General features: G+C 40.6%; 1 protein-coding gene across 3 annotated transcripts; it reads left to right on the plus strand.

Moving 5' to 3' along the window:
- The first annotated feature begins 313 nt into the window (after positions 1-313).
- LOC106588402 (major histocompatibility complex class I-related protein 1) lies at positions 314-16,436 on the plus strand. Of its 3 annotated transcripts, none has more exons than XM_014177345.3 (7): positions 314-472; positions 11,947-12,207; positions 13,152-13,430; positions 13,657-13,971; positions 14,330-14,347; positions 14,503-14,577; positions 14,904-16,436. In XM_014177345.3, the coding sequence occupies exons 1-6, from the start codon at positions 418-420 to the stop codon at positions 14,550-14,552; spliced, it is 978 nt and encodes a 325-aa protein (XP_014032820.3). In that variant the 5' UTR covers positions 314-417; the 3' UTR covers positions 14,553-14,577; positions 14,904-16,436. The 3 variants fall into 3 exon arrangements, with proteins under 3 accessions (XP_014032820.3, XP_045565516.2, XP_082826141.1); XM_082970015.1 differs by lacking the exon at positions 314-472 and adding an exon at positions 1,188-1,209; XM_045709560.2 differs by lacking the exon at positions 14,330-14,347.
- Positions 16,437-22,433: the final 5,997 nt, after the last annotated feature.

A 22,433-nucleotide genomic window follows, 5' to 3' on the forward strand; every position in this document is an offset into this window, starting at 1 on the left:
TACTCTGTATGAAGGACCCCTTAAAATTAAGCGTTGGCAAATATTTTGTTTGCACATCAGGACGGTTTTCAGTGTTTGGGATTTGTAATTGAGACTTTTACTGTACTTTGTATGTCTGTAGGAGCATTAGTCAGTATATTGTATAGGCATTTTGAGCAGAATCTCAACCTTCAACACAACAATTACTTACTTTCACTTTCATAACTCAACCTTCGCTGTTTACTTCAGCCCAGATTTTAGTGACGCTAGAGTTAGCTGAATTCCCATTGACTCTAGAAACATGCACAAAATCAGTGCGAACCATTATTCTCTGGTCATTTCTGCCTGGCGGTCAACACAGAGAGCCTTGCGGAGAAAAAACACTCCAAATCGAACTACATCTAAACATTAATAAAGCATTGACGGGCTAACGACGATATGAAGTGTTTCATCCTTCTGCTCTTAAGCATAAGCCTTCATGCTGCATCTGCAGGTCAGTGTATGAAGTTTCTATTAATATTAGATTCACCTATGGGATTTAGTAAAAAATATGTTGTTATATTTAATATTACATGCAACGCTTTTTTAAATTAACTAGCAGAGGTGGGACAACGTCATTATTATTTGAGTCACAAGCAAATCTCAAATCACAAAGTGTGAGTCTCAAGTAGTGTTGCCAACTCCTCAGTAAGGAAAGTAGCTAAAGGCTGTCCTAAACGTCGCTAGAAGTCGCTAAATGACGTCATCACCTAAATTGCATAATAGACCATGTGCATGTAATTGTGATGTACGCTGTATGAGAGAGGAATAACATCGTGGGTGTCACGAATCCCACCGAAGGTGGCTCCCCTGCCAGTTCGGGCGGCGCTCGGCGGTCGTCGTCGCCGGCCTACTAGTCACCGCTGATCCCTTTTTCCTTTTCGGTTTGTTTGGTCTTATTGGTTGCACCTGTTCCCTGTTTTGTTTCTTGATTTGTGTTTATTTAAGCCTGTTAAACCCGCCCAGGTTTGTGCGGGATTATTTCGCTGTTTTGTTATTTGGATGTGCTGGCTGACGCCTTATTTTCTCTCCGGACTGTTTTGTCCTGTGTTTTGGGTTGGTCATTCTTATTACGCGCCCTTCTGTTTTGGCGTGACCGTTTTGTGCCGGAGAAAATAAAGACGATATACTTACCCTCTGCGCCTGACTCCAACCACCACTCCTAGAATCCCTGACAGTGGGAGAGACAAAGTGAGTAAAAAAACACCCTAAATATGTTTAGAACTACAAATGAACTTCTGTCGATTCTTGTTTTTTTTCTAAATGTCACAATTCCAACCCTCCTTTATCCGGGCTTGGGACCGGTAAAAGTGACAAATATTTAAATAAGATATTAATAATTTATTTTAATTTGTGGGCTGATTAATTATATAGTGGGCTTTATTAATTATATGATGGTGGCTGCATCTGATGGTCAGTCTCAGCTGAGGGAGACAGCAACAGACTGAGGGTCCGCCTCTCAACGCCGCCTGGTCTCGTAGACTAGACGTAACATAGTAAATATGAATCCGGGACACTCATTTGTATGATATGTTGCGTTTGGTATGGTTATACAAGACAGATTGCGTTATACACCCACCCCGACCAAGCGACAAAGGTCTGTCAACCCAAAGGTTGCGAGTTCGTATCTCATCACAGACAACTTAAACGTTTTAGTTAATCAGCAACTTTTCTACTACTTTTTAGGGGTGGCAGGTAGCCTAGTGGTTAGAGCGTTGGGCCAGTAACCTGAAAGGTTGCTAGATTGAATCCCCGAGCTGACAAAGTAGAACTCTGTCGTTCTGCCCCTGAGCAAGGCAGTTAACCCACTGTTCCTAGGCTGTCACTGTAAATAAGAATTTGTTCTTAACTGACTTGCCTAGTTAAATAACTACTTAGCATGTTAGCTAACCCAACTCCTCAACTTAACCCTAACTAGAATTTGTAACATATCATACGTTTTTCATATTAGTAACATATTGTACATTTTGCAAATTTGTAACATAATATAATCTGAAATATGATAATTATCAATGATATCGCCGGGTAGCCTATTGCTAAACTGTAGTTTGTATCGATAATATAAACATACCGGAGAAAATGTAACTGGTGCTTTCTGGTCACTAATCTGGGTATGTGTCCTGCCATTGCGCGCCAATGCTATGACTGGTAATTGGTCAACAATCAAGACGTTTAACTTTTCGGTTCTGAGGCACAAATTAGATGTGTTTAAAACAAGAAGTTTGTGTAATGCCGTAGGCCTATGTTAGTAACCAAATCAAATAGGCAAAGGGATAAATGTATTAGTCACAAATGGTAGGCTATACCTATGTAGCCTATTAAAATATGTATTTTCTTCTCATTCAGTTTCACACGTGACTGACTCCCACTTTGAGAATCACTAGCTCACGCGACCTGTTGATTGACAGTTTGCTCGTCCAATCAGGGGACCAAGTGTACGTTTCATTAGCCAATCTGTTGCATGATTTTTGCAAGATGCTGTCTCTGGCTGTGTGGAGAGTAATCCATGAAGACTGTGCCACAAAATAAGTGACAAAACATTACACAACCTGGTCAGATAATTTCAAGTTCAGTCTAAAGTCAAAGTTGAGTCCCGAGTCTTGAGGCTCCAAGTTCAAGGCAAGTCACAAGTTATTTTATTTTCTATCAATTCTAGTCTCAAGTCATCAAATTTGTGACTGGAGTGAGTCCAAGTCATGTGACACCGAGTCCACACCTCTGTCAACTAGATATTAAATATTTTTTTCTTTGTGATTTTCGTTTGTTCCAGCTCTATGAATCTACCTACGGGACTTGGCATGTGGTCGCAATGGCAGGCAATAGTTCTACTTTTACAGCCTGTGTACACTAGCATGCGGTAAATTGCTGTGTGCTGCTTCGGCCGCCCAGAGTGACTTGCTTGTGGGTGTGCTGGCAGCATAGAGCAGCACGTTCGATTTTGCATCAAGAATTCAGCATAGCAAGTTTGTATGAAGGTCTAGTTATTAAATGGGTAAATAGTTCAACCCATTCTCCTTTTAATGAATTTATTCACAGGTAAATAGTAATACGCTCTAAACCGCTCTGGTGGTAAACAAAGGTTGTTGCTCTGTCTCCAATCATCCACGTGGCTGGGATAACCTAGTAAAGGTTTTGAAAATGTTTTTAAAAACATTGTATTATTCGCTATAGCGAGCTACAGTGCAGGCTAACTCAAAGTAGCTAGTTTGCTATCTAGCCAAGTTTACATACTGTATAGCTAGTTAAGTGAATTAAATGTCACCAGCTACCTAACATCATATTAGCTAGCTATCTTGATGTATTTATCATTGAATTAAATACACAAACTCCAAATATATTTGTAGGTAGCTAGCTAACGGCCATGGAAGAGGGTGAAAAGATAGCAGCTCTAGCTATCAAAGAAAGGAGAGAACGCCATTCTGGATAGGGCAGGTACTTTAGTGTAGTTCCAGTCCCTAAAAAGAAAAGCTGAGGACAGAGATAATAGCAACATAGTATTCATTGCGGTCTAATTTGAGTATAATGAAGCCTGTTTCTTGTGATGTTTTCTGTCCTCAGATACAGAGAGCTGTGAAATTGTCTGCAGATGAAGAGGTCCCAATGAAGAGCAGTGGTTCTCAGTTCTGGTCCTGGGGACTCAAAGGGGTGCACATTTTAGTAGTTGGCTTAGCACTACATGACCTGGTGATGTAAAATCCTAATAATGACTATCTTCCATATTCCTACAGGTACTGGAGATTCCTTCAAAACGATTGCCTACAATTACCATGTAGAGCACTACACGGCAGTGGTAGAAAAAGTATGCAATGGTCATACTTGAAGAAAAGTAAAGCTACTTTAATAGAAAATGACTGAAGTAAAAGTGAACGTCACCCAGTAAAATACTACTTGAGTAAAAGTCTAAAAGTATTTGGTTTTAAATATACTTAAGTATCAAAAATATATGTAGTTTCTAAAATATGCTTAATTATCAAAAGTAAAAGTATAAATAATTTCAAATTCCTTATATTAAGCAAACCAGACAGCACAATTTTCTTGATTTTTATAATTTACAGATAGCCAGGGGCACACTCTAATACTCAGACATAATTAAGAACTAAGCATTTGTGTTTAGTGAGTCTGCCAGATCAAAAGTAGTAGAGATGTCCAGGGATGTTCTCTTGATAAGTGTGTGAATTGGACAGGGGGAGACCTGCAGCTCACTGCTGTGTGCCAGAGGAGAGGTATGCTGCTCTGCAGGATGTTGCCAGGATGGGGGACAACTCCGCAAGTGAGTGTGGGAGAACTTTGTACCATAGACTACACTATGCACAACCGAAAGCTCATATAAGAGCCACCCACATTGCAATAAGAGTATTCTTCCGTTTACTTAGCTATGTCAACTGCAGTTATTCAATTCTCAGTTTCTCTCCCGTTCTACTTCTCAGGTGAGGGTGATATCTGCACAAAAACAAAACTGACTAACAGTCAGTCACCCTTACTGAAAACGAATTAGGACAATTAAGACACCCTACAACCTACACCCCACACCTACACACTTATGTATCAATCTGATTGATGTGTTGTACAGTAAGCAGGCTCAGGAGTTGTCTCCTGCTTTCAAAGAATAGGCAAGACGACCAACCATGGAGAATAGTAAGACACTCCATTATTTATGTAACTACACTACATTGTTTGTCCTTGTGTGTCTGTGCTTGTTTGTTAGTATAAAGTATTCTGCATCCACTCAGTGTGGACACCAGGTGAGGCCACACACATAGATTGCTGTTGAACAATCTCTTTAACTACCTTATTTTCTCAAAACAGTCTCCCTCCCTCACTTCATCCCTCTCCCCCCTTCTTAAATCCTCTAGGTCAGTGGTATTCAATTCTTACACTGAGGTCTGGAGCCTGCTGGTTTTCTGTTCTACCTGACAAGAAATTGCACCCAGCTGATGTCCCAGGTCTAAATCAGTCCCTGATTAGAGGGGAATAATGAGGGGGGGGGGGGGAAACGCAGTGGAACTGACGACTAGGTGGAGAGTTGAGTTTGAGGGCTCTAGGTTATATCAGCTGTGTCGGTGAACCACTCCCGCTTCTGAACTGCCTGACAGAGGGCACAGCATGATCAGAGGTGAGAGGTCACTTGGTCGGGCAAACAGGAAGTATTATTGAAGAGATGCTTTACATTGAAACACAGACATAGTAGTCCCAGAGTTAATGATCTAAGGTTAGTTTTGCATTTCACCTTCTGATGATTATGATGACAGACATGGTGTTAGAATTATAAAGACACAAGGCTTAATCATGATATCTCTGAAGTACAGATTGAACTTGTATTCATATTATAATATTTATAATGCATGTGTTATGTATTTAAAACACATGAGCTTCTTTCAATAAAGCTTTTCACATTCTCTACTGGAATTGGTTCACGTTCTTTACTGGTTGAAATTAAGCCTCTCATTTGATGAAATGCTACACCTATATACTGGCCATATACCAAAACCCCCAAGGTGCCTTGTTGCTATTATAAACTGGTTACCAACATAATTAGAGCAGTAAAAATGTATATTTAGAAATACCTGTGGTAAACGGTCTGATATACCACGGCTGTCAGCCAATCAACATTCAATGCTCAAACCATCCAGTTTGTAATGGTCTGTAAGTTACCTTGGATTTGTTATTTACTAACATGACTCTCCTTGTTCTTCTGCCTGCAATATATGTCTGTCATGGATTGGGCATAGCAATAACAATTATTTAAGTTTATGTTCAGTTTCAATCATTTTTCTTGAAGGTGAAGATATCTAAGCAAATCCTTATTTGTATGTAATAATGCAAAAACAGTTGTAATATCCATTCGGTGTCAGGCCAATACCACACACAGCTCACACCTGCTGGGACAGTAATGGATTCAGTAGGCCTACTCATGCATAATCCCTTTCAATACTGTAGTTCACTCAGTGCCAATGGGATGATCTTGATGTCATTTTCTGTATGGAAGGTATAGTACATATGGCTTATGGAGTTAAGAATTGTCACCTTCAAGAAACACGTTTCTTATTCCACTGCTATCAACTGCATAAAGCTGAAAAAGAGCAGGAAACTCCTAATGGAAACCATGCTGTTTTGACGCAATGATCTGTTATTTGACTAGTGAGCTCTTAATAATAAAACATAATACCCTCATGGAATGGAGAGCATTGTTTCACTAGAATACCTCAGATTTCAGCGTCGGCAAGAGTCCTGAGGAGGCTTGAGTTACAGTTACAGTACTTGTCTTTCACATTGTTATTTTAGTCACCAAAGTGAAAAGACATCGTGTTTAAAAGAGATCATTGTGGGAAAGTGTAGGTGACTGACTGTCTGAGAGCAACAGGCTTGTCTGTTTTGAGGTTACATTCCATGAGAACGTGTTGGTTAATAACTAACCACACTGTACAGTACACTGAACGTGATCTGCATTTTTTTTTAATTTGATGTTCGGTGAAGGAAGGTATTTTGACGTCAGAAAAAATGATACACACATGCTGTCTATGAGTGATAATTACTTAATTTTCAGTTTTGGTGTCAAACTTATCACTCATTTTGCCATGGCGCTTAGTGGTGAAGTGAAGGTTAATCACTCCCATTTGTGTTAGTATAGTCTTGCGACCCACTTCAATCTCGTGGCCAACCTTATCCGCGATCTAACGGATCATTTTTGGTGTCGCCATTACGGTGTTGTAGCATAAAAGACCAATCCAAACATTCTCAGATTGACCAATTTAATCATAATTTATCCTAACTTAACTGTCTGTCAAAGAGAATAAAACAGGACGCCTTTTAATATTTTTCTCTTCTGTTTTCATACAGCATAATCAGGTTGTGGCAGTTTTTTAAATGAACCATGAAGGACTCCTATGCCCCCAGTTTGGAAATGAGGCAACTATGGTTTTGCGTTGCATTTTTTGCGTTGTACTGAGCAGTGTTTTTAAATATCTCCATCTGAATTAACCATCTGAGTTAACTTGCACTATACATGAGTTAATTTCCTGTAAGCCTCTACTGCTCTGTAATTCTCCGTGTGCTTTACTCACTCAGTGGGCTGTATCCGAATACCCGTACTTGCATACTACATATGTATCCGAATACCCGTACTTGCATACTACATACTTAAACTGCATACTATACTCATCGTCGCATACTATTCAGCACATACGTTAAGTAAAGGGTATGCAGTAGGCTCCTGACTGGCTGAGTAGATGGGGCGGGGACGAATGAGGGTGGATTTATCCAAATTCAACAGACATGCATCGCATTAACCGGCTTGATAATAGCTCATTTCCAATTTCATTAAGTTCTCTAAATTCTGAATAGAATATGAATGGGGTTATAGTCTGCCTATAACCAGCCTGAGTAGGACTATCATATTCTAACTATACCGCCTAGCCCATCAATCCTATTTAAAAAGGACAGGAGACAAATACATTTTTGTTTGTATTTAACTAGGTAAGTCAGTTAAGAACACGAGCCAAACCCGGATGACGCTGGGCCAATTGTGCGCCGCCCTATGGGACTCCCAATCATGGACGGATGTGATACAGCCTGGATACGAACTAGGGACTGTAGTGACGCCTCTTGCACTGAGATGCAGTGCCTTAGACCGCTGCGCCACTCGGGAGATACTTTTAGTTTCATTTCAACATAATTATTAGAGAAACCAAAGTGCTGTAACATATATAAATTAAATCAAATCACCTAGTACACACCAAAACTTTTTCTAATGTTCAAATCAAAAGTTATGCTACTATACAGTGACTTTGGAAAGTATTCAGACCTCTTGACTTTTTCCACATTTTGTTAGGTTACGGCTTTATTAGTTTATTATTATTCATTTTTTTTCACACACAACACCCCATAATGACAAAGCAAAAAATGTATTGTCAGGTAGAACAGAAAACTAGCAGGCTCCAGACCTAAAAAAAAAAAAAAGATATCATATTTACATAAGAATTCAGACCTTTACTCAGTACTTTGTTGAAGCACCTTTGGCAGCAATTACAGCCTTGAGTCTTCTTGGGTATGACGCTACAAGCTTGGAACACCTGTATTTGGGGAGTTTCTCAGATTCCTCTCTGCAGATCCTCTCAAGCTCTCAGGTTGGATCCTCTCAAGCTCACCCCAGCCTGAGGACCTCTAGACTGGGGTGAAGGTTCACCTTCCAACAGGACAACGACCCTAAGCACACAGCCAAGACAACGCAGGAGTGGCTTTGAGACAAGTCTCTGAATGTCCTTGAGTGGCCCAGCCAGAGCCCGGACTTGAACCCGACTGAACATCTCTGGAGAGACCTGAAAATAGCTGTGCAGCGACGCTCACCTCCTGACAGAGTTTGAGAAGATCTGCAGAGAAGAATGGGAAATATAGGTGTGCCAAGCTTGTAATGTTGTACCCAAGAAGACTCGAGGCCAAAGGTGCTTCAACAAAGTACTGAGTAAAGGGCAGGGTTGGGGAGTAACGGATTACACTTTATCCATTACATGTAAGGGATTACAAAAAAATGGTAACTGTAATCTGTTACATTACCAGCAAAAATATTGTAATCATATTAGAAATACTTTTGAAAAACTAGAGGATTACTTCGAGGATTACTTTTAAATTCATTCAAATCAGCATAGAAAAAGGCGCAATTTTAGTTTGTTCCACCTGACTGAGTCCGACCACAAGTCAGAGACCACTATGATGACACACTAAATTGGTTTGATGGGTGGTATGAAAGAGCAGGAATAGGCTTTTGTAGGCTACAGTCCAAGCTATGTTTTCCAATGGTGCGACTGCTGTCGGCATCCAAATATTATCTAACTTGAATAAACGCTTGGAGGTAAGGATGACAGCAGTGGTGTGGTCTACGGCGATATGGATATCACTTATTATTGATATCTACGTAGCGCATTGATGTGAATCACACTGCTGCTCTCTCAATTAGCTATTTGCGCCTTACGGATTGTGGTTGTTGTGGATGGCAGTTCACAAATCTAAATGTGTATTTGAACCCAATAATGGTTGAATTCAAGAAATGTAAGCTGACTATCAATCATTGTTTTTGAAAACGAGTGGACAGCCAGTGAAAAATACCCTCTTTCAACAGCTGCGTAGTGAGGATCCCAGCCTATGGAATAAAAGTGGGGCTTTTATTGCTCAATCTAATTCATGCTGATAAAATAAATCAATCCATAGGCCTAATGGACATATGCTCAAACTCACACACTTTTGATAGACTTAAAGGGGCAATCTGTAGTTGCTACATCCATTTTTGGACTTATATATATCCATTGATTCTTGAAGAATATAACTTAGAAATGCCTCATGAGCGAATAGTTATGTAATTGTGATATTTCAGTTGCCAACATTTCTTGAAACCTGTTCTTGCTTTGTCATTATGGGGTATTCATCAATTTAATCCATTTTAGAATAAGGTTGTAACGTAACAAAATGTGAGAAAAGTCGAGGTGTCTGAATACTTTCAGAATGCACTGTAAGTGGTTAACCGATTATGTGTCAGTGTATGCGGCCGAGTTGATGGCCGTGATTATAGGTTTGAGATGGGTCGAGGAGGTGAAACCACTCAGAGTGGTGATCTGTGAAGACGGGCAGGTCGGATAGTGGAGACTTGTTTGTGGAGATGAATGGGATTGGAGAGGATGGGAGTGGTGGTAAGCTTTTGCTGGGTTCCTGCACATGTTGGTGTGGAGGGTAATGAGAAGGCTGATGTGGTGGATAAGAGTGTGGTGAGGAGAGAGGGGGTAGATATTCAGGTCCCGCTGGGCAGCAGGGAAGTCAAGTCCTTGATCTGGGCAAAAGGGCTCGGCCTTTGGCAAAGGGAGTGGGATGCTAGTAGTAATGGGAGGCAATTTTATTGCGTGCACCGGTCAGTAACAGAAGATGTGGGGAGTATGGAATGTAGGACAAAGGAAGTTGTGTGGAGTAGACTACGGTTTGTTGTGGATGATAGGGAGACATTGAAACAGGTGAGTGTTTAGTGGAGGAAACGGTGGAGCATATGTTGATATTTTGTGAACTGTATTACGTAAATAGGGAGAGATTGTGTGGAAGGGTTAGAGAGGCTGGATGGGGTTGGAGTTTGGGTGGTGTGGTGTGGTGGGGGGGAGGAAAGGAGAGGGAAGTGGTGTCTAGGGCTCTATTTCACTTTCTCAGAGGAACAGGACTAATGAAGAGAATTTAATGTAGGTCTGCTGTGAATGGCCTCCCACTCCAGTACAGTAGGTGGCGGTGTATGCACCTTAAAAGATGGATGCGATCCGCCAACCCAATCTCGAACAAGAAGAAGAAATGTTGCATACGAAACTGAATAAAATATAAATGCAACATGCAGCAATATCACAGAGTTACAGTTCATATAAGGAAATAAGTCAATTGAAATAAATTCATTAGGCCCTAAACTATTGATTTCACCAGTGGTGGAAAAAGTACCCAATTGTCATACTTGAGTAAAAGTAAAGATACCTTAATAGAAAATGACTCAAGTAAAAGTGAAAGTCACCCAGTAAAATACTACTTGAGTAAAAGTCTAAAAGTATTTGGTTTTAAATATACTTAAGTACTTTTGGGTGTCATGTAAAATGTATGGAGTAAAAAGTACATTATTTTCTTTAGGAATGTAGTGAAGTAAAAGTTGGCAAAAATATAAATAGTAAAGCAAAGTACAGGTACCCCAAGTAGTACTTTAAAGTATTTTTACCTAAGTACTTTACACCACTGGATTTCACATGGGATTACAGGAAATACAGATATGCGTCTGTTGGTCACAGATACCTTAAAAGGGTAGGGGGGTGGATAAGAAAACCAGTCAGTATCTGGTGTGACCACCATTTGCCTCATGCAGCGCAACACATCTCCTTCAAGATGTGTTGTGTTGTGGCCTGTGGAAAGTTGTCCCACTCCTCTTCAATGGCTGTGTGAAGTTGCTAGATATTGGCAGGAACTGGAACACGCTGTCATATACGTCAATCCAGAGCATCCCAAACATGCTCAATGGGTGACATGTCTGGTGAGTATGCAGGCCATGGAGGAATTGGGACATTTTCAGCTTCCAGGAATTATGTACAGATCCTTGTAACATTGGGCACCTCATGCTGAAACATGAGGTGATGGCGGTGGATGAATAGCTCGACAATGTGCCTCAGGATTTCATCACGGTATCTCTGTGCATTCAATTTGCCATCGATAAAATGAAATTGTGTTAGTTTTCCGTTGCTTATGCCTGCCCATACCATAACACCACCGCCACCATGGGCCACTCTGTTTACAACGTTGACATTAGCAAACTGCTCGCCCACACAACGACGTACATGGTCTGCAGTTGTGAGGCTGGTTGGATGTACTGCCAAATGCTTGAAAACGATGCTGGAGGCAGCTTATGCTAGTGAAATTAACATCAAATTATCTGGCAAGAGCTCTGGTGGATATTCCACCAGTCAGCATCCCAATTGCTCGCTCCCTCAAAAAACTTGAGACATCTGGGACATTTTAGAGTGGCATTTTATTGTCCCCAGCATAAGGTGCACCTGTGTAATGATCATGCTGTTTAGATTCTTAATATGCCACACCTGTCAGGTGGATGGATTGTCTTGGCAAATGAGAAATGCTCACTAACAGGGACGTAAACACATTTGCAAGAAATACGCTTTTTGTGTTTCTGGAAAATTTCTGGGATCTTTTATTTCAGCTCATGAAACATGGGACCAACACAATCTCTCCCTACATGTTGCGTTTATATTTTCGTTCAGTATATTAAACTTTCTTTTTTCGCATACTCAAGCAGCCTACTATTTAGGACGCAAGTAGCCTATGGGTATTTGGACACTGCCAGTATTTCCCATGAATGTTGGAATGGAGTTAAATCATAGCATTTTAATAATCTTAAAAACGTTGTCTACCTTACAGCTATGCATTCACTGCGTTATGTGTACACTGCGACCTCCGGAATGCCAGACTTCCCAGAGTTTATGACTGTTGGGTTGGTGAATGGAGAACCCATCTCGTACTATGACAGCATCATCCGCAGAGAAACTCCCCGACAGGACTGGATGAAAGAAGCGGTTGACCCTGATTACTGGAATAGAAACACTCAGACTTCCATTGGCGACGAGCAGACCTTCAAAGCCAACATTGATGTTGCCAAGCAACGCTTCAATCAGACTGGAGGTGAGTGATGCCCCCATCCTTAATAAGTTCTATATCAAATATACATCAACGAGTAAAAATAGTATTTTCATGGCCAATTAAGCCAAACTCATTCCAGGGTTATTTTATTCAGAATGGTTCATCCGGATAAAGATTATCCTGTGTTATTCCCCCATCAGATTCTGTACCCTGTTTGTAGATGTGGTATCACATCAAGTGGAAATGTGGTTTCATTTAATTCATAAGCAAAGGGGAGCATAGTTCAATTTAACACAAGATAATTTTGGTCTAGAATGTAAGTGCATGAACTTGTGTGTGTGTGTGTGTGTGTGTGTGTTATCCACACGGCCCAGCTATATGTTCCCCCTCTGTCCCCCACAGTAGAGCTGTAGTCTCCTCAGCCTCCCTGGGTGTCTCTCTGATCTGATGGGACTGTAGGGAGAAGCAGAGGAGCAGAACATGATGATGATGATAGTGATGATGGTGATATTGATGATGATTATGTGTATTTGGTCTTCTCTGCTCGAATGGTCTTTCCATCTCTCTCTCCTGTTGTTCCTGACTGAACAGAGGATCCTCTCTCACTTCCTCTATTTATCTCTGACATCATCACTAGAGGACAGTCTTCATTTATCAACAGGGTTTTATTCATTGACACACCTGAAAACGACAGTCGTACACAACATCCATTAGTTAGAATAACACTACTGTACTGAACACAGTGTGTATCTTCAACACAGTAGATAGAACCAAGCCAACATCAGCTGGTGTAGAATAGATCCACACTGTCTGAGTCTCCTCATCAACTCTCTGTCTCTGTGGTGAAGCTGTGACATCATCATCACTCTGTAGAGGTCTGGTTGAACAACTAACACATGATGATATAGATCCCACTGGCAGACTGAATCTGGAGGAGTAGTGCACAGAGTTGATTATCTCTCTCTCTCTCACTCTCTTTCTCTCAGGTGTGCACGTTTACCAGAATATGTATGGATGTGAGTGGGATGATGAGGCTGGAGTCACAGAGGGGTTTGATCAGTATGGATATGATGGAGAGGATTTCTTAGCATTTGACCTGAAGACATTGAAATGGATCGCCCCAACGCCACAGTCACTCATCACCAAACTCAAGTGGGATAATAACATGGCTCAGATACAGCAGGATAAACATTACCTCACCCAGACCTGCATTGAGTGGCTGAAGAAGTATCTGGACTATGGGAAGAGCACTCTGATGAGGACAGGTACGGAGACACATGACATGATTGCTTGTCTTACACAGCAATGATGTGATATTCTATTATCAGGATGTCACTTCACAATGCATGATATTAAACTCGCATTGAGATATTTTGAATAATGATTCATGTTCTCTCTTTTTCTGCCACCCACTGTCATTTTCTCTCTCTCTCTCTCTCTGTGTGTCTGATTATTCCCTCTATTTATTCCCTCCCCACTCCTTCTCTCCAGTCCCTCCGTCAGTGTCTCTGCTCCAGAAGACCCCCTCCTCTCCAGTGACCTGCCACGCGACAGGTTTCTACCCCAGTGGAGTCATGGTGTCCTGGCAGAAAGACGGACAAGATCACCATGAAGATGTGGAGTACGGAGAGACTCTCCAGAACGATGACGGAACCTTCCAGAAAAGCTCCCACCTGACAGTGACACCTGAGGAGTGGAAGAACAACAAGTATCAGTGTGTAGTTCAAGTCACGGGTGTCAAGGAGGACTTCATCAAGGTTCTGACTGAGTCTGAGATCAAGACCAACTGGGGAAACACCAACATCGGTAAGAGGGAGAAATATACACTATACCCAACCCTCCTACTGAATATGCCCAATAGTCCTAATTTAAGTTCACTCACCTATTCTGTAACACTACCGCTCTGACTGCATGTTCTCATGGACCCCCTGAACTTTTGACATTGAGGGATGCTGCTTGGAGTTCATTTTAGATGAATACACTCTGTTCTGATGAGTACAGGTGCAATTGACCCAACCCCCATCTTTGGAGGGGTGGTAGCTCTCCTACTGGTCGTTGTTGTTGTTGGGGACGTCATTTGGAAGAGTAAAGTATATAAGGGAATATTCCACCAAACCAAGCCATCAGAGTCAATAATAACATCACGTATATCTCTGTGTTTCAGGCTTTGTTCCGGCCAACAGTAAGTGCCTGCCTTTATTCTGCTTCTGACATCATCACTGAAACTGAAAGAAAATGCTTCATCTTGTAGTTGTTCATCATTTATCTTCTGACTTTGGATATATTGTGTTGGAATGAATCCATTTTAGAATGTGGTTTTATCTATTTTCCTCGTAGCTTCCGATGTTGGTTCCAACTCCTCCCACAACACTGTTCCAAAGGAATGAGGTTTCTCTCTGACTAATCAAACAGGTGAATATCCCTCTGGGTGTCTTTGAAACACCAATGTCAGCTTTCTCACCAATCCTCCATTGACATGAATGCATGTGATGATGTCCACAGGTTTCAGTTATTAGTGGATATCTAAAGTTAGGATTTGGAGTCTTTCCAGTGAAACACGGTGTATTCGTTTGTCATCTTCACTGACGACGTCTGTCTGTCTCTGTCTGTCTCTGTCTGTCTCTGTCTGTCTGTCTGTCTGTCTGTCTGTCTGTCTGTCTGTCTGTCTGTCTGTCTGTCTGTCTGTCTGTCTGTCTGTCTGTCTGTCTGTCTGTCTGTCTGTCTGTCTGTCTTCACAGGGGAGAATCACAGACAAGAGAAGAAAGACGGTGAACTCTTCTAGAATTTGAGTCAAAGAAATGTGCATCCATGGACAGACACCTTTCTCTAAAACAGCCCTATATGGTGATAATGTTTTATAACTAATAACTGCAAAACTAAACTCTACAATGACAAAAAAATGTTTAATTTTTTTTACAGTAACTGGGTCTGTTAATGATGTTATTGGTGTTTAAACTATACTGAACAAAAATATAAACACAACATGCAACAATTTCAAAAATTGTACTGAGTTACAGTTCATATAAGGAAATCAGTCAATTGAAATAAATTCATTGGGCCCTAATCTATGGATTTCACATGACTGGGAATACAGATATGCATCTGTTGGACACAGATACCTTTAAAAAATGGGCATCACAATGGGCCTCGGGATCTCGTTGCGGTATTTCTGTGCATTCAAATTGTCATCGATAAAATGCAATTGTGTTCATTGTCCGTAATTTATGCCTGCCCATACCATAACCCCATGGTGCACTCTGTTCAGCAAACCGCTTGCCCACAGAACGCCATACACGTACGTGCTATACCATTGTGAGGCTGGTTGGACGTATTGCCAAATTCTCTAAAATGATGTTGGAGCGGCTTATGGTAGCGAAATTAACATTCAATTCTCTGGCAACATCTCTAGTCGACATTCCTGCAATCAGCATGCCAATTACACGCTCCCTCAAAACTTAAGACATCTGTGACATCTGTTGTGTGACAAACCTGCACATTTTAGAGTGGCCTTTTTAGAGTGGTCACCAACACAAGGTGCACCTGTGTAATGATCATGCTATTTAATCAGCTTCTTGATATGCCACACTTGTCAGGTGGATGGATTATCTTGGCAAAGGAGAAATGCTCACTAACAGGGATGTAAACACATTTGTGTACAATTTGAGAGAAATAATCTTTTTGTGCATTTGGAAAATTTCAAGGATATTTTATTTCAGCTCATGAAACATGGGACCAACACTTTACATGTTGTGTTTCTATTTTTGTTTAGTGTAGTATTGAAATGCAAAAAAAATCTGTAATTTTATATTCACTTAAATTGTTTTTCTATTGGTTCATTAACATTTTTTTGCTGTATTTCTGTTTTTGCTTCATTTTTATTTACATTCTGTACATATTATATATAGCAGGATGTGTCTTCTCGATGGCGATGTGATGATTTCACCCACATTTTGAACAGAAATGACAAGTTATATGAAAACTACTGGACAAAGAGTTTTCACTTTTGCTAACATGTAACATTGAAGTTGTTAGATGTTACAAACTAATTGCTAAAGTTATGCTGTGCCACACTGTCAACACCCTGGAATAAGGAATATATCACTACTGTCATAATAATAGACAATATTAATAACTACAAGCTTTTTGAAGCTTTTGGATTTTTCTGCTACACAGGTATACCAATCAAAAAATGGAAATCTGGAAAGTGATTACATCAATGTAAAACTAGTAATAAAGCTATAATGATGCCACCTTTTTAGCATAAAAACATACATTCCTGGGTCTTTGTGATACATATTCCATGGTGTTCAGTAATGCTCTGCTACATCATTATATAGCCGTTTTATTCTTAACAATGCTGTACAAATTATTTTCTCAGATATTTAGTTTTATTAAAAACAAAAAAATATATTTTAAGTGAGAAGTATGCATTGGTCTGAAGCCGAAAAAGAAAGGATATTCACAAGCACCACATTGCCTACTCCACCCATGTTCTACCAAGCTTTTCCAGTACACAGCTTTGACCTAGCTATGTTGGTATTGTACTTCAAACTATGTGTAAGCAGGTTGCTTAGGATTCAAGCCTTCTCAAACGGCCTAATTCACACTCTTAGAGGTGCTTCCACAATGATGTGATTTTTACTGCACACAAGGTAAAGTATTAGATCCTTCACACACCACTGTAAGACATTATCCCATTACACTACCATTTCAAGCTTTTCTTTTATACTTACAAGACCATCAGGCTTGATTGAGCTGTTTTGTCTTGTAGTAATGTGGTGCATGTCTGTATTTCCTTAAACCTCCCTGAAACCTTTATTTTAGCAATACATGGCATTGAAAACAATTTTTCTAATAACTTTTGGTCAGTAGGTGGCCAGCATTACAACAGGTGGTGGTGTGTTGGACACAGTCGCTCAGATAGAGCCTGTCTGCATTCCCGATAACTGTAACTGTTGGCTTACCTGTGTTATATTGGCATAAGATCAGAACACCTTGTGTTTCAAACATGCTCAATTACTGTGCTGATCAATGGACAGTTCATTACCTCTGTCAAAATAATATGCAGCTTAAAGTTATGTTTGAACTTTAATTTTTTTTTGTAATAAAGGTTGTGATGCAACAATGCACATTTATAATAGGCTTATAACAAAAAATACATACAGGTAGCCTAGTGGTTAGAGTGTTGGACTAGTAACCGAAAGGTTGCTAGATCGAATCCCCGAACTGACAAGGTAAAAATCTGTCGTTCTGCCCATGAACAAGGCAGTTAACCCACTGTTCCTAGGCTGTCATTTTAAATAAGAATTTGTTCTTAACTGACTTGCCTAGTTAAATAAAGGTAAAAAAATGTTTATTTTAAACATATATAGCGGTATACATATATAGCGGTATACATATATAGCAGTATACATAATTTTAATAGCAGGACACTGAAGTCCAGTATTTCTCTGAAAAGTATGAATTAAGCTGTTTGAAAAGGTTTGAATCCTAAACAACCAGCTTATACATAGTTTGAAGTACAATACCAGCATAGCTACTGTAGTAGGTCTAAGCTGTGTGCTGGAAAACCTTGGCACAGCATGGGTGGAATAGGCATTGTGGTGCTCATGTGAGTTTCCTTTTTTTGTTTTGGCTTCAGACCAATGACTACTTCTCACTTAAAACATAATTTTCGGTTTTTAATTTCCATGGTTTTTACACCAGAAGGTGATTATGCAACATTATTATACAACATTAGAGTACAGCAATACAAGTGAAGTAAAAGTAAACTATGACCAATGGCAACAGAAATAATGTAGTTATTAGTATTTATTATTAAGAGCTGATTTTCCATAGGGAAGTGAAAAAACAGAAACCCATTTAAGCCAATATGGAGTAAACTGGGAAAAAATTCCCTGATCTCTCTTAACAAGACAATCGAGCAAGCTCCTGGAAAATACACAAATAACATGTAACCTACCCATTAATTATTTACATGAAAATATACCTTAAAGTTTACTGAAGAAAGGCCTAGTGCAACATTACCTGTAAAATAAAAAAGTGAGTTATCACTAAATATAAAATGTACAACCAAATGTACATTAATCAGATATAGTCAACTTTGTAAGTACAATTCAGGGATGGCCACAATTGCTCTTGACAAGCTACAGGTTTATGCAGGCTTTTTTGTTCAAGCCCAGTTCTACCACAGCTGATTCTACTATTCATGTCTCGATGAATAGCTGAGGTCTTGACGATCAGCTGAGTAGTAGAATCAGGTGTGGTAGCACTGGGCTTGAATAAAATAAAACATGATTAACCCTAACGTCAAGAGCAATTTGGGCAACTCCTGATACAAACACTGCGGAGAAACACCTGTAAAATACAAAGTCATTAGACATTAAATACATATTTACAAATCTGAAATACAATGTAAAAAATACGTTTAGCCAGAATTGTCTTGTGGTGATGATTAATCGTTTTATGAGTCGTTGTTGAAGATTAGCTTATCTCAGAGATAAAAAGGAGAGTGAAAGTCTGACAGGAGATCCTCTCAGAGCAGAGATAACGCCTTACTCTCCAGCACATAGAAATACTGCAGGTAGAACAGATTGGAATTGGTACTTCAATGGGAATGTTGGCTAGAAAAACAAGAAACATACAGTACAATGTTTATTGTCCTTGCAAAAGTCTAAATTGTACATTTAAAGCTTCCCTGACATGGGAGCAAGAAAGGAATTTGGGTATGATCTATTTCAATTGGAATGCAGTTCTATTTATTCCACATCTATACTGCTACTACCAGTCGCACCCTTCTTTTTCGCGGGCTTCCAGGCATATGCTCATTCATCAACCTGGACGTCGGCATGAAGAATGTGTGGCTTGTTGGGCATTTGTGGATCCACTGGTTGCAGAGGCGTGCCAGGGCGGTCGGGAATCATCACAACCTTGGCCTTATTGACTGTCATATTAGGTGGCTCAGAGAGCGAGACATGAAGTGGGACGAACTGCTCAGTGTTCCGCGCCATCATACGGCCTATGCTACTTCTTCCCCTGACATCATAGTCATCCATCTAAGTGGAAACAACCTGTTGATACACCAAACGGATGGCACTGGTGCGGCAGATGCACAAGGATTTAGAGGTGATCATTTCGAATGTTCCCGGTACAATGGTGGACTTCTCAGATATCGCGCAGCGGAGGAGCTGGATGTCCAGAAGTTTAAAAAATGCATAGAGAGGGCCCGGCGCTCTGTCAATCAGCTAGTATACACATTTCTCTGTAACGGGGACATGCACACAATCCGCCACCCTGCCATTAAGCAGTGTGTCCCTGGACAGAGCCGTAGGGATAGAGTGCATCTGACGGATTGACGTCAGATGTATTCTGAGGCTTTGAAGGTTGGTCTCTCCACGGTTCTCTCCCCTGTAGTGGTAGCAAGGCAACTGCAGTAGTACACACATCACACTCCCTGTCCATTGTCACTCAACGATGCTCAACAAACCCAAAGGCTCTTTTAATAACCAACCCCCTCAAATCAAAATCACATTTTATTGGTCACATACACATATTTAGCAGATAATATTGTGTCACAGGACTCGCCTGAAGGTAACCGGTACCAGTTTTTAAAAAATGTATTGAAGTATGGAGGCAGTTCTATATTTCTGGAGCTTTCTTATATCTCCTAGATATAGGACAGACACTTCAAAACCTTGTTCCTTGACTGTCTTTTTTGCCATTTATGAATGCGTTATTCAATGCGTTTCTATGGGCTATAGTAGTAAAGGCCAAATTCAATATTTTATCCTCCCAAAAAGTATATATATATTTTTTTTATACCTAAAGGGATCCTAAAATTCTAAATCAAATAGCTAATTGATTCATGGTATAACCATCTTAAAACAATTCCATATGTCAGCTTATACCGTCCTTGTTGATTTGTGTAACTCGATAAGAACCGCATTCTCTTTCAAAAATAACGAATACCGAAATAAGTTTAGACTTTTGAACCACACACAAACATTATTACATTTATGTTCAGTAAATTCACAATGTTTGTTCTTATATCATTAACACTTAGCTCTAAGTATAGCTAAGTGCAAGCAAACGAGCTGCAACGAGGTAGGCCTGTTCGTTCAGCACAAGACATTTATAACTAACCCAAGACAGTTTATCTGTGTCGTTTACAGCGGGAGCAAATCAAGCATAGTGGTCAGAACAAGCAAGGAGGTAGCGAGATCCTATTGCCGTGTTGTAGCTGGTATTTGCATATTTCCATTAAGGAACGCCTCCTCTGTTAAGTGTGCGTGTGCACAAACTGAATTCTACCTGGCACTCCTTAAAAAAAAAATGGGGAAACTTTGGCAAAGCGTCAAGTCTATAAAAAATTGCAGAATGTCGGCCCAGTTTCACCTACTTCCATCCTCTCCCACTACCTGCGACTGGACTTCCTCTTACTAATCAAATCATATTACATTTTATTGGTCACATACACATATTTAGCAGATGGTATTCCGGGTGTAATCAGGCCTACTACTGTTGTGTTGTCTGCTAACTTGATGATTGAGTTGGAGGCATGTGTGGCCACAACATAGTGAAGGGGAGGGTCAGCGTAGGGAAGGTGTTGTTTCCTACCTTCACCACCTAGGGGCGGCCCGTCAGGAAGTCCAGGACACAATTGCTTAGGGCGGGTTTCAGACCCAGTGCCCCGAGCTTAATGATGAGCTTGGAGGGTATTATGGTGTTGAAGGCTAAGCTGTAGTCAATGAACAGCATTCTTACATAGGTATTCCGCTTGTCCAGATGGGATAGGGCAGTGTGCAGTGTGATGGCATCATCTGTGGATCTATTGGGGAGGTATGCAAATTGAAGTCGGTCTAGGGGGTCAGGTAAGGTGGAGGTGATATGATCCTTGACTAGCCTCTCAAAGCACTTCATGATGACAGAAGTGAGTGCTACGGGGCGATAGTCATTTAGTTCAGTTACCTTTGCTTTCTTGGGTAAAGGAACAATGGTGGACATCTTTAAGCAAGTGGGACAGCACACTGGGAAAGGGAGAGACTAAATATGTCTGCTTCTCGGCTAGGGATGCTGTCTGGGCAGTCTTCGGGAGCGGGCTGGGTCGGTGGCGCTGTGTTATCCTCAAAGCCGGCGAAGAAAGGATTTAGCTTGTCCGGGAGCTAGACGTCGGTGTCCGCGGCGAGGCTGCTTTTCCCTTTCTAATCCATGATTGTCTAGAGTCCCTTCTAGACAATCACGGATTATCACGGATAATCACGGATCTAGCAACTTTGTCTCTGTACTGACGTTTTGCCTGTTTGATTGCCTTACGGAGGGCATGCACTGTTTGTCTTCAACCATATTCCCAGTCACCTTGCCGTGGCTAAATGCGGTGGTTCGCGCCTTCAGTTTTGCGCCAATGCTGCCATCCATCCACGGTTTTTGGTTTGGGTAAGTTTTAATAGTCACAGTGGGTGTAACATCCCCTATACACCTCCTGATGAATTCAGTCACTGTGTCAGTGTATAAACCAATGTTATTCTCAGAGGCAACCCGGAACATATCCCAGTCCGCGTGATCAAAACAATCTTGAAGCATGGATTCCAATTGGTCAGACCAGCGTTGAATAGACCTTAGCAAGTATAGTTCCTGTTTGAGTTTCTGCCTGTGTCACGTCCTGACCATAGTAAGATATTATTTTCTATGGTAGAGTAGGTCAGGGTGTGACGGGGTGTTTTGTTTTTTTCTATGTTTTCTATTTCTATGTTTTAGTTCTAGTTTCTCTATTTCTATGTTGGTTTTTTGGGGTTGATCTCCAATTGGAGGCAGCTGGTCCTTGTTGTCTCTAATTGGAGATCATATTTAAGTAGGGGTTTTACTTCCTGGGTTTTTGTGGGTTATTATATTTTGAGTAGTGTTTGTTTCTCCTCTGTGTCATGGTTTGTTGTTTTTCAGTTTATTTATGTATTGCAAAGTTTCCCTTGTAGCCATCCCGGAAGGGAGATTAACAATGGTCGAGAGTTTTTGAAACGTTCAAAATGTTGTTATTACGTGACAAGTTCAAGGCAATTTTGTTTTTATTTTCAAATGATATACACTGAGTATACAAAACATGCTCTTTCCATGACAGACTGACCAGGTCAATCAAGTGGTGCTCTGAAATCAATGTGGCAGGCCGGGATGATTACACAGAAGGATCACCATACAGGCGGGAGAGATAACGAGGCAACTTGATTTGATGTCGATCGCTTTTATTAGAATGTCTAAGAGCGAACAGTAAAACAATT

This window comes from Salmo salar, chromosome 27 (genome assembly GCF_965601325.2).
Source record: "Salmo salar chromosome 27, fSalSal1, whole genome shotgun sequence".
In the NCBI taxonomy this organism is placed as follows: Eukaryota; Metazoa; Chordata; class Actinopteri; order Salmoniformes; family Salmonidae; genus Salmo; species Salmo salar.

Coding starts and splice junctions, on each gene's coding strand:
- LOC106588402 (XM_014177345.3), top strand. CDS start 418: ATGAAGTGTTTCATCCTTCTGCTCTTAAGCATAAGCCTTCATGCTGCA. Junction 12,208..13,151: donor ACGCTTCAATCAGACTGGAG/GTGAGTGATGCC, acceptor TCTTTCTCTCAG/GTGTGCACGTTTACCAGAAT. Junction 13,431..13,656: donor GAGCACTCTGATGAGGACAG/GTACGGAGACAC, acceptor CCTTCTCTCCAG/TCCCTCCGTCAGTGTCTCTG.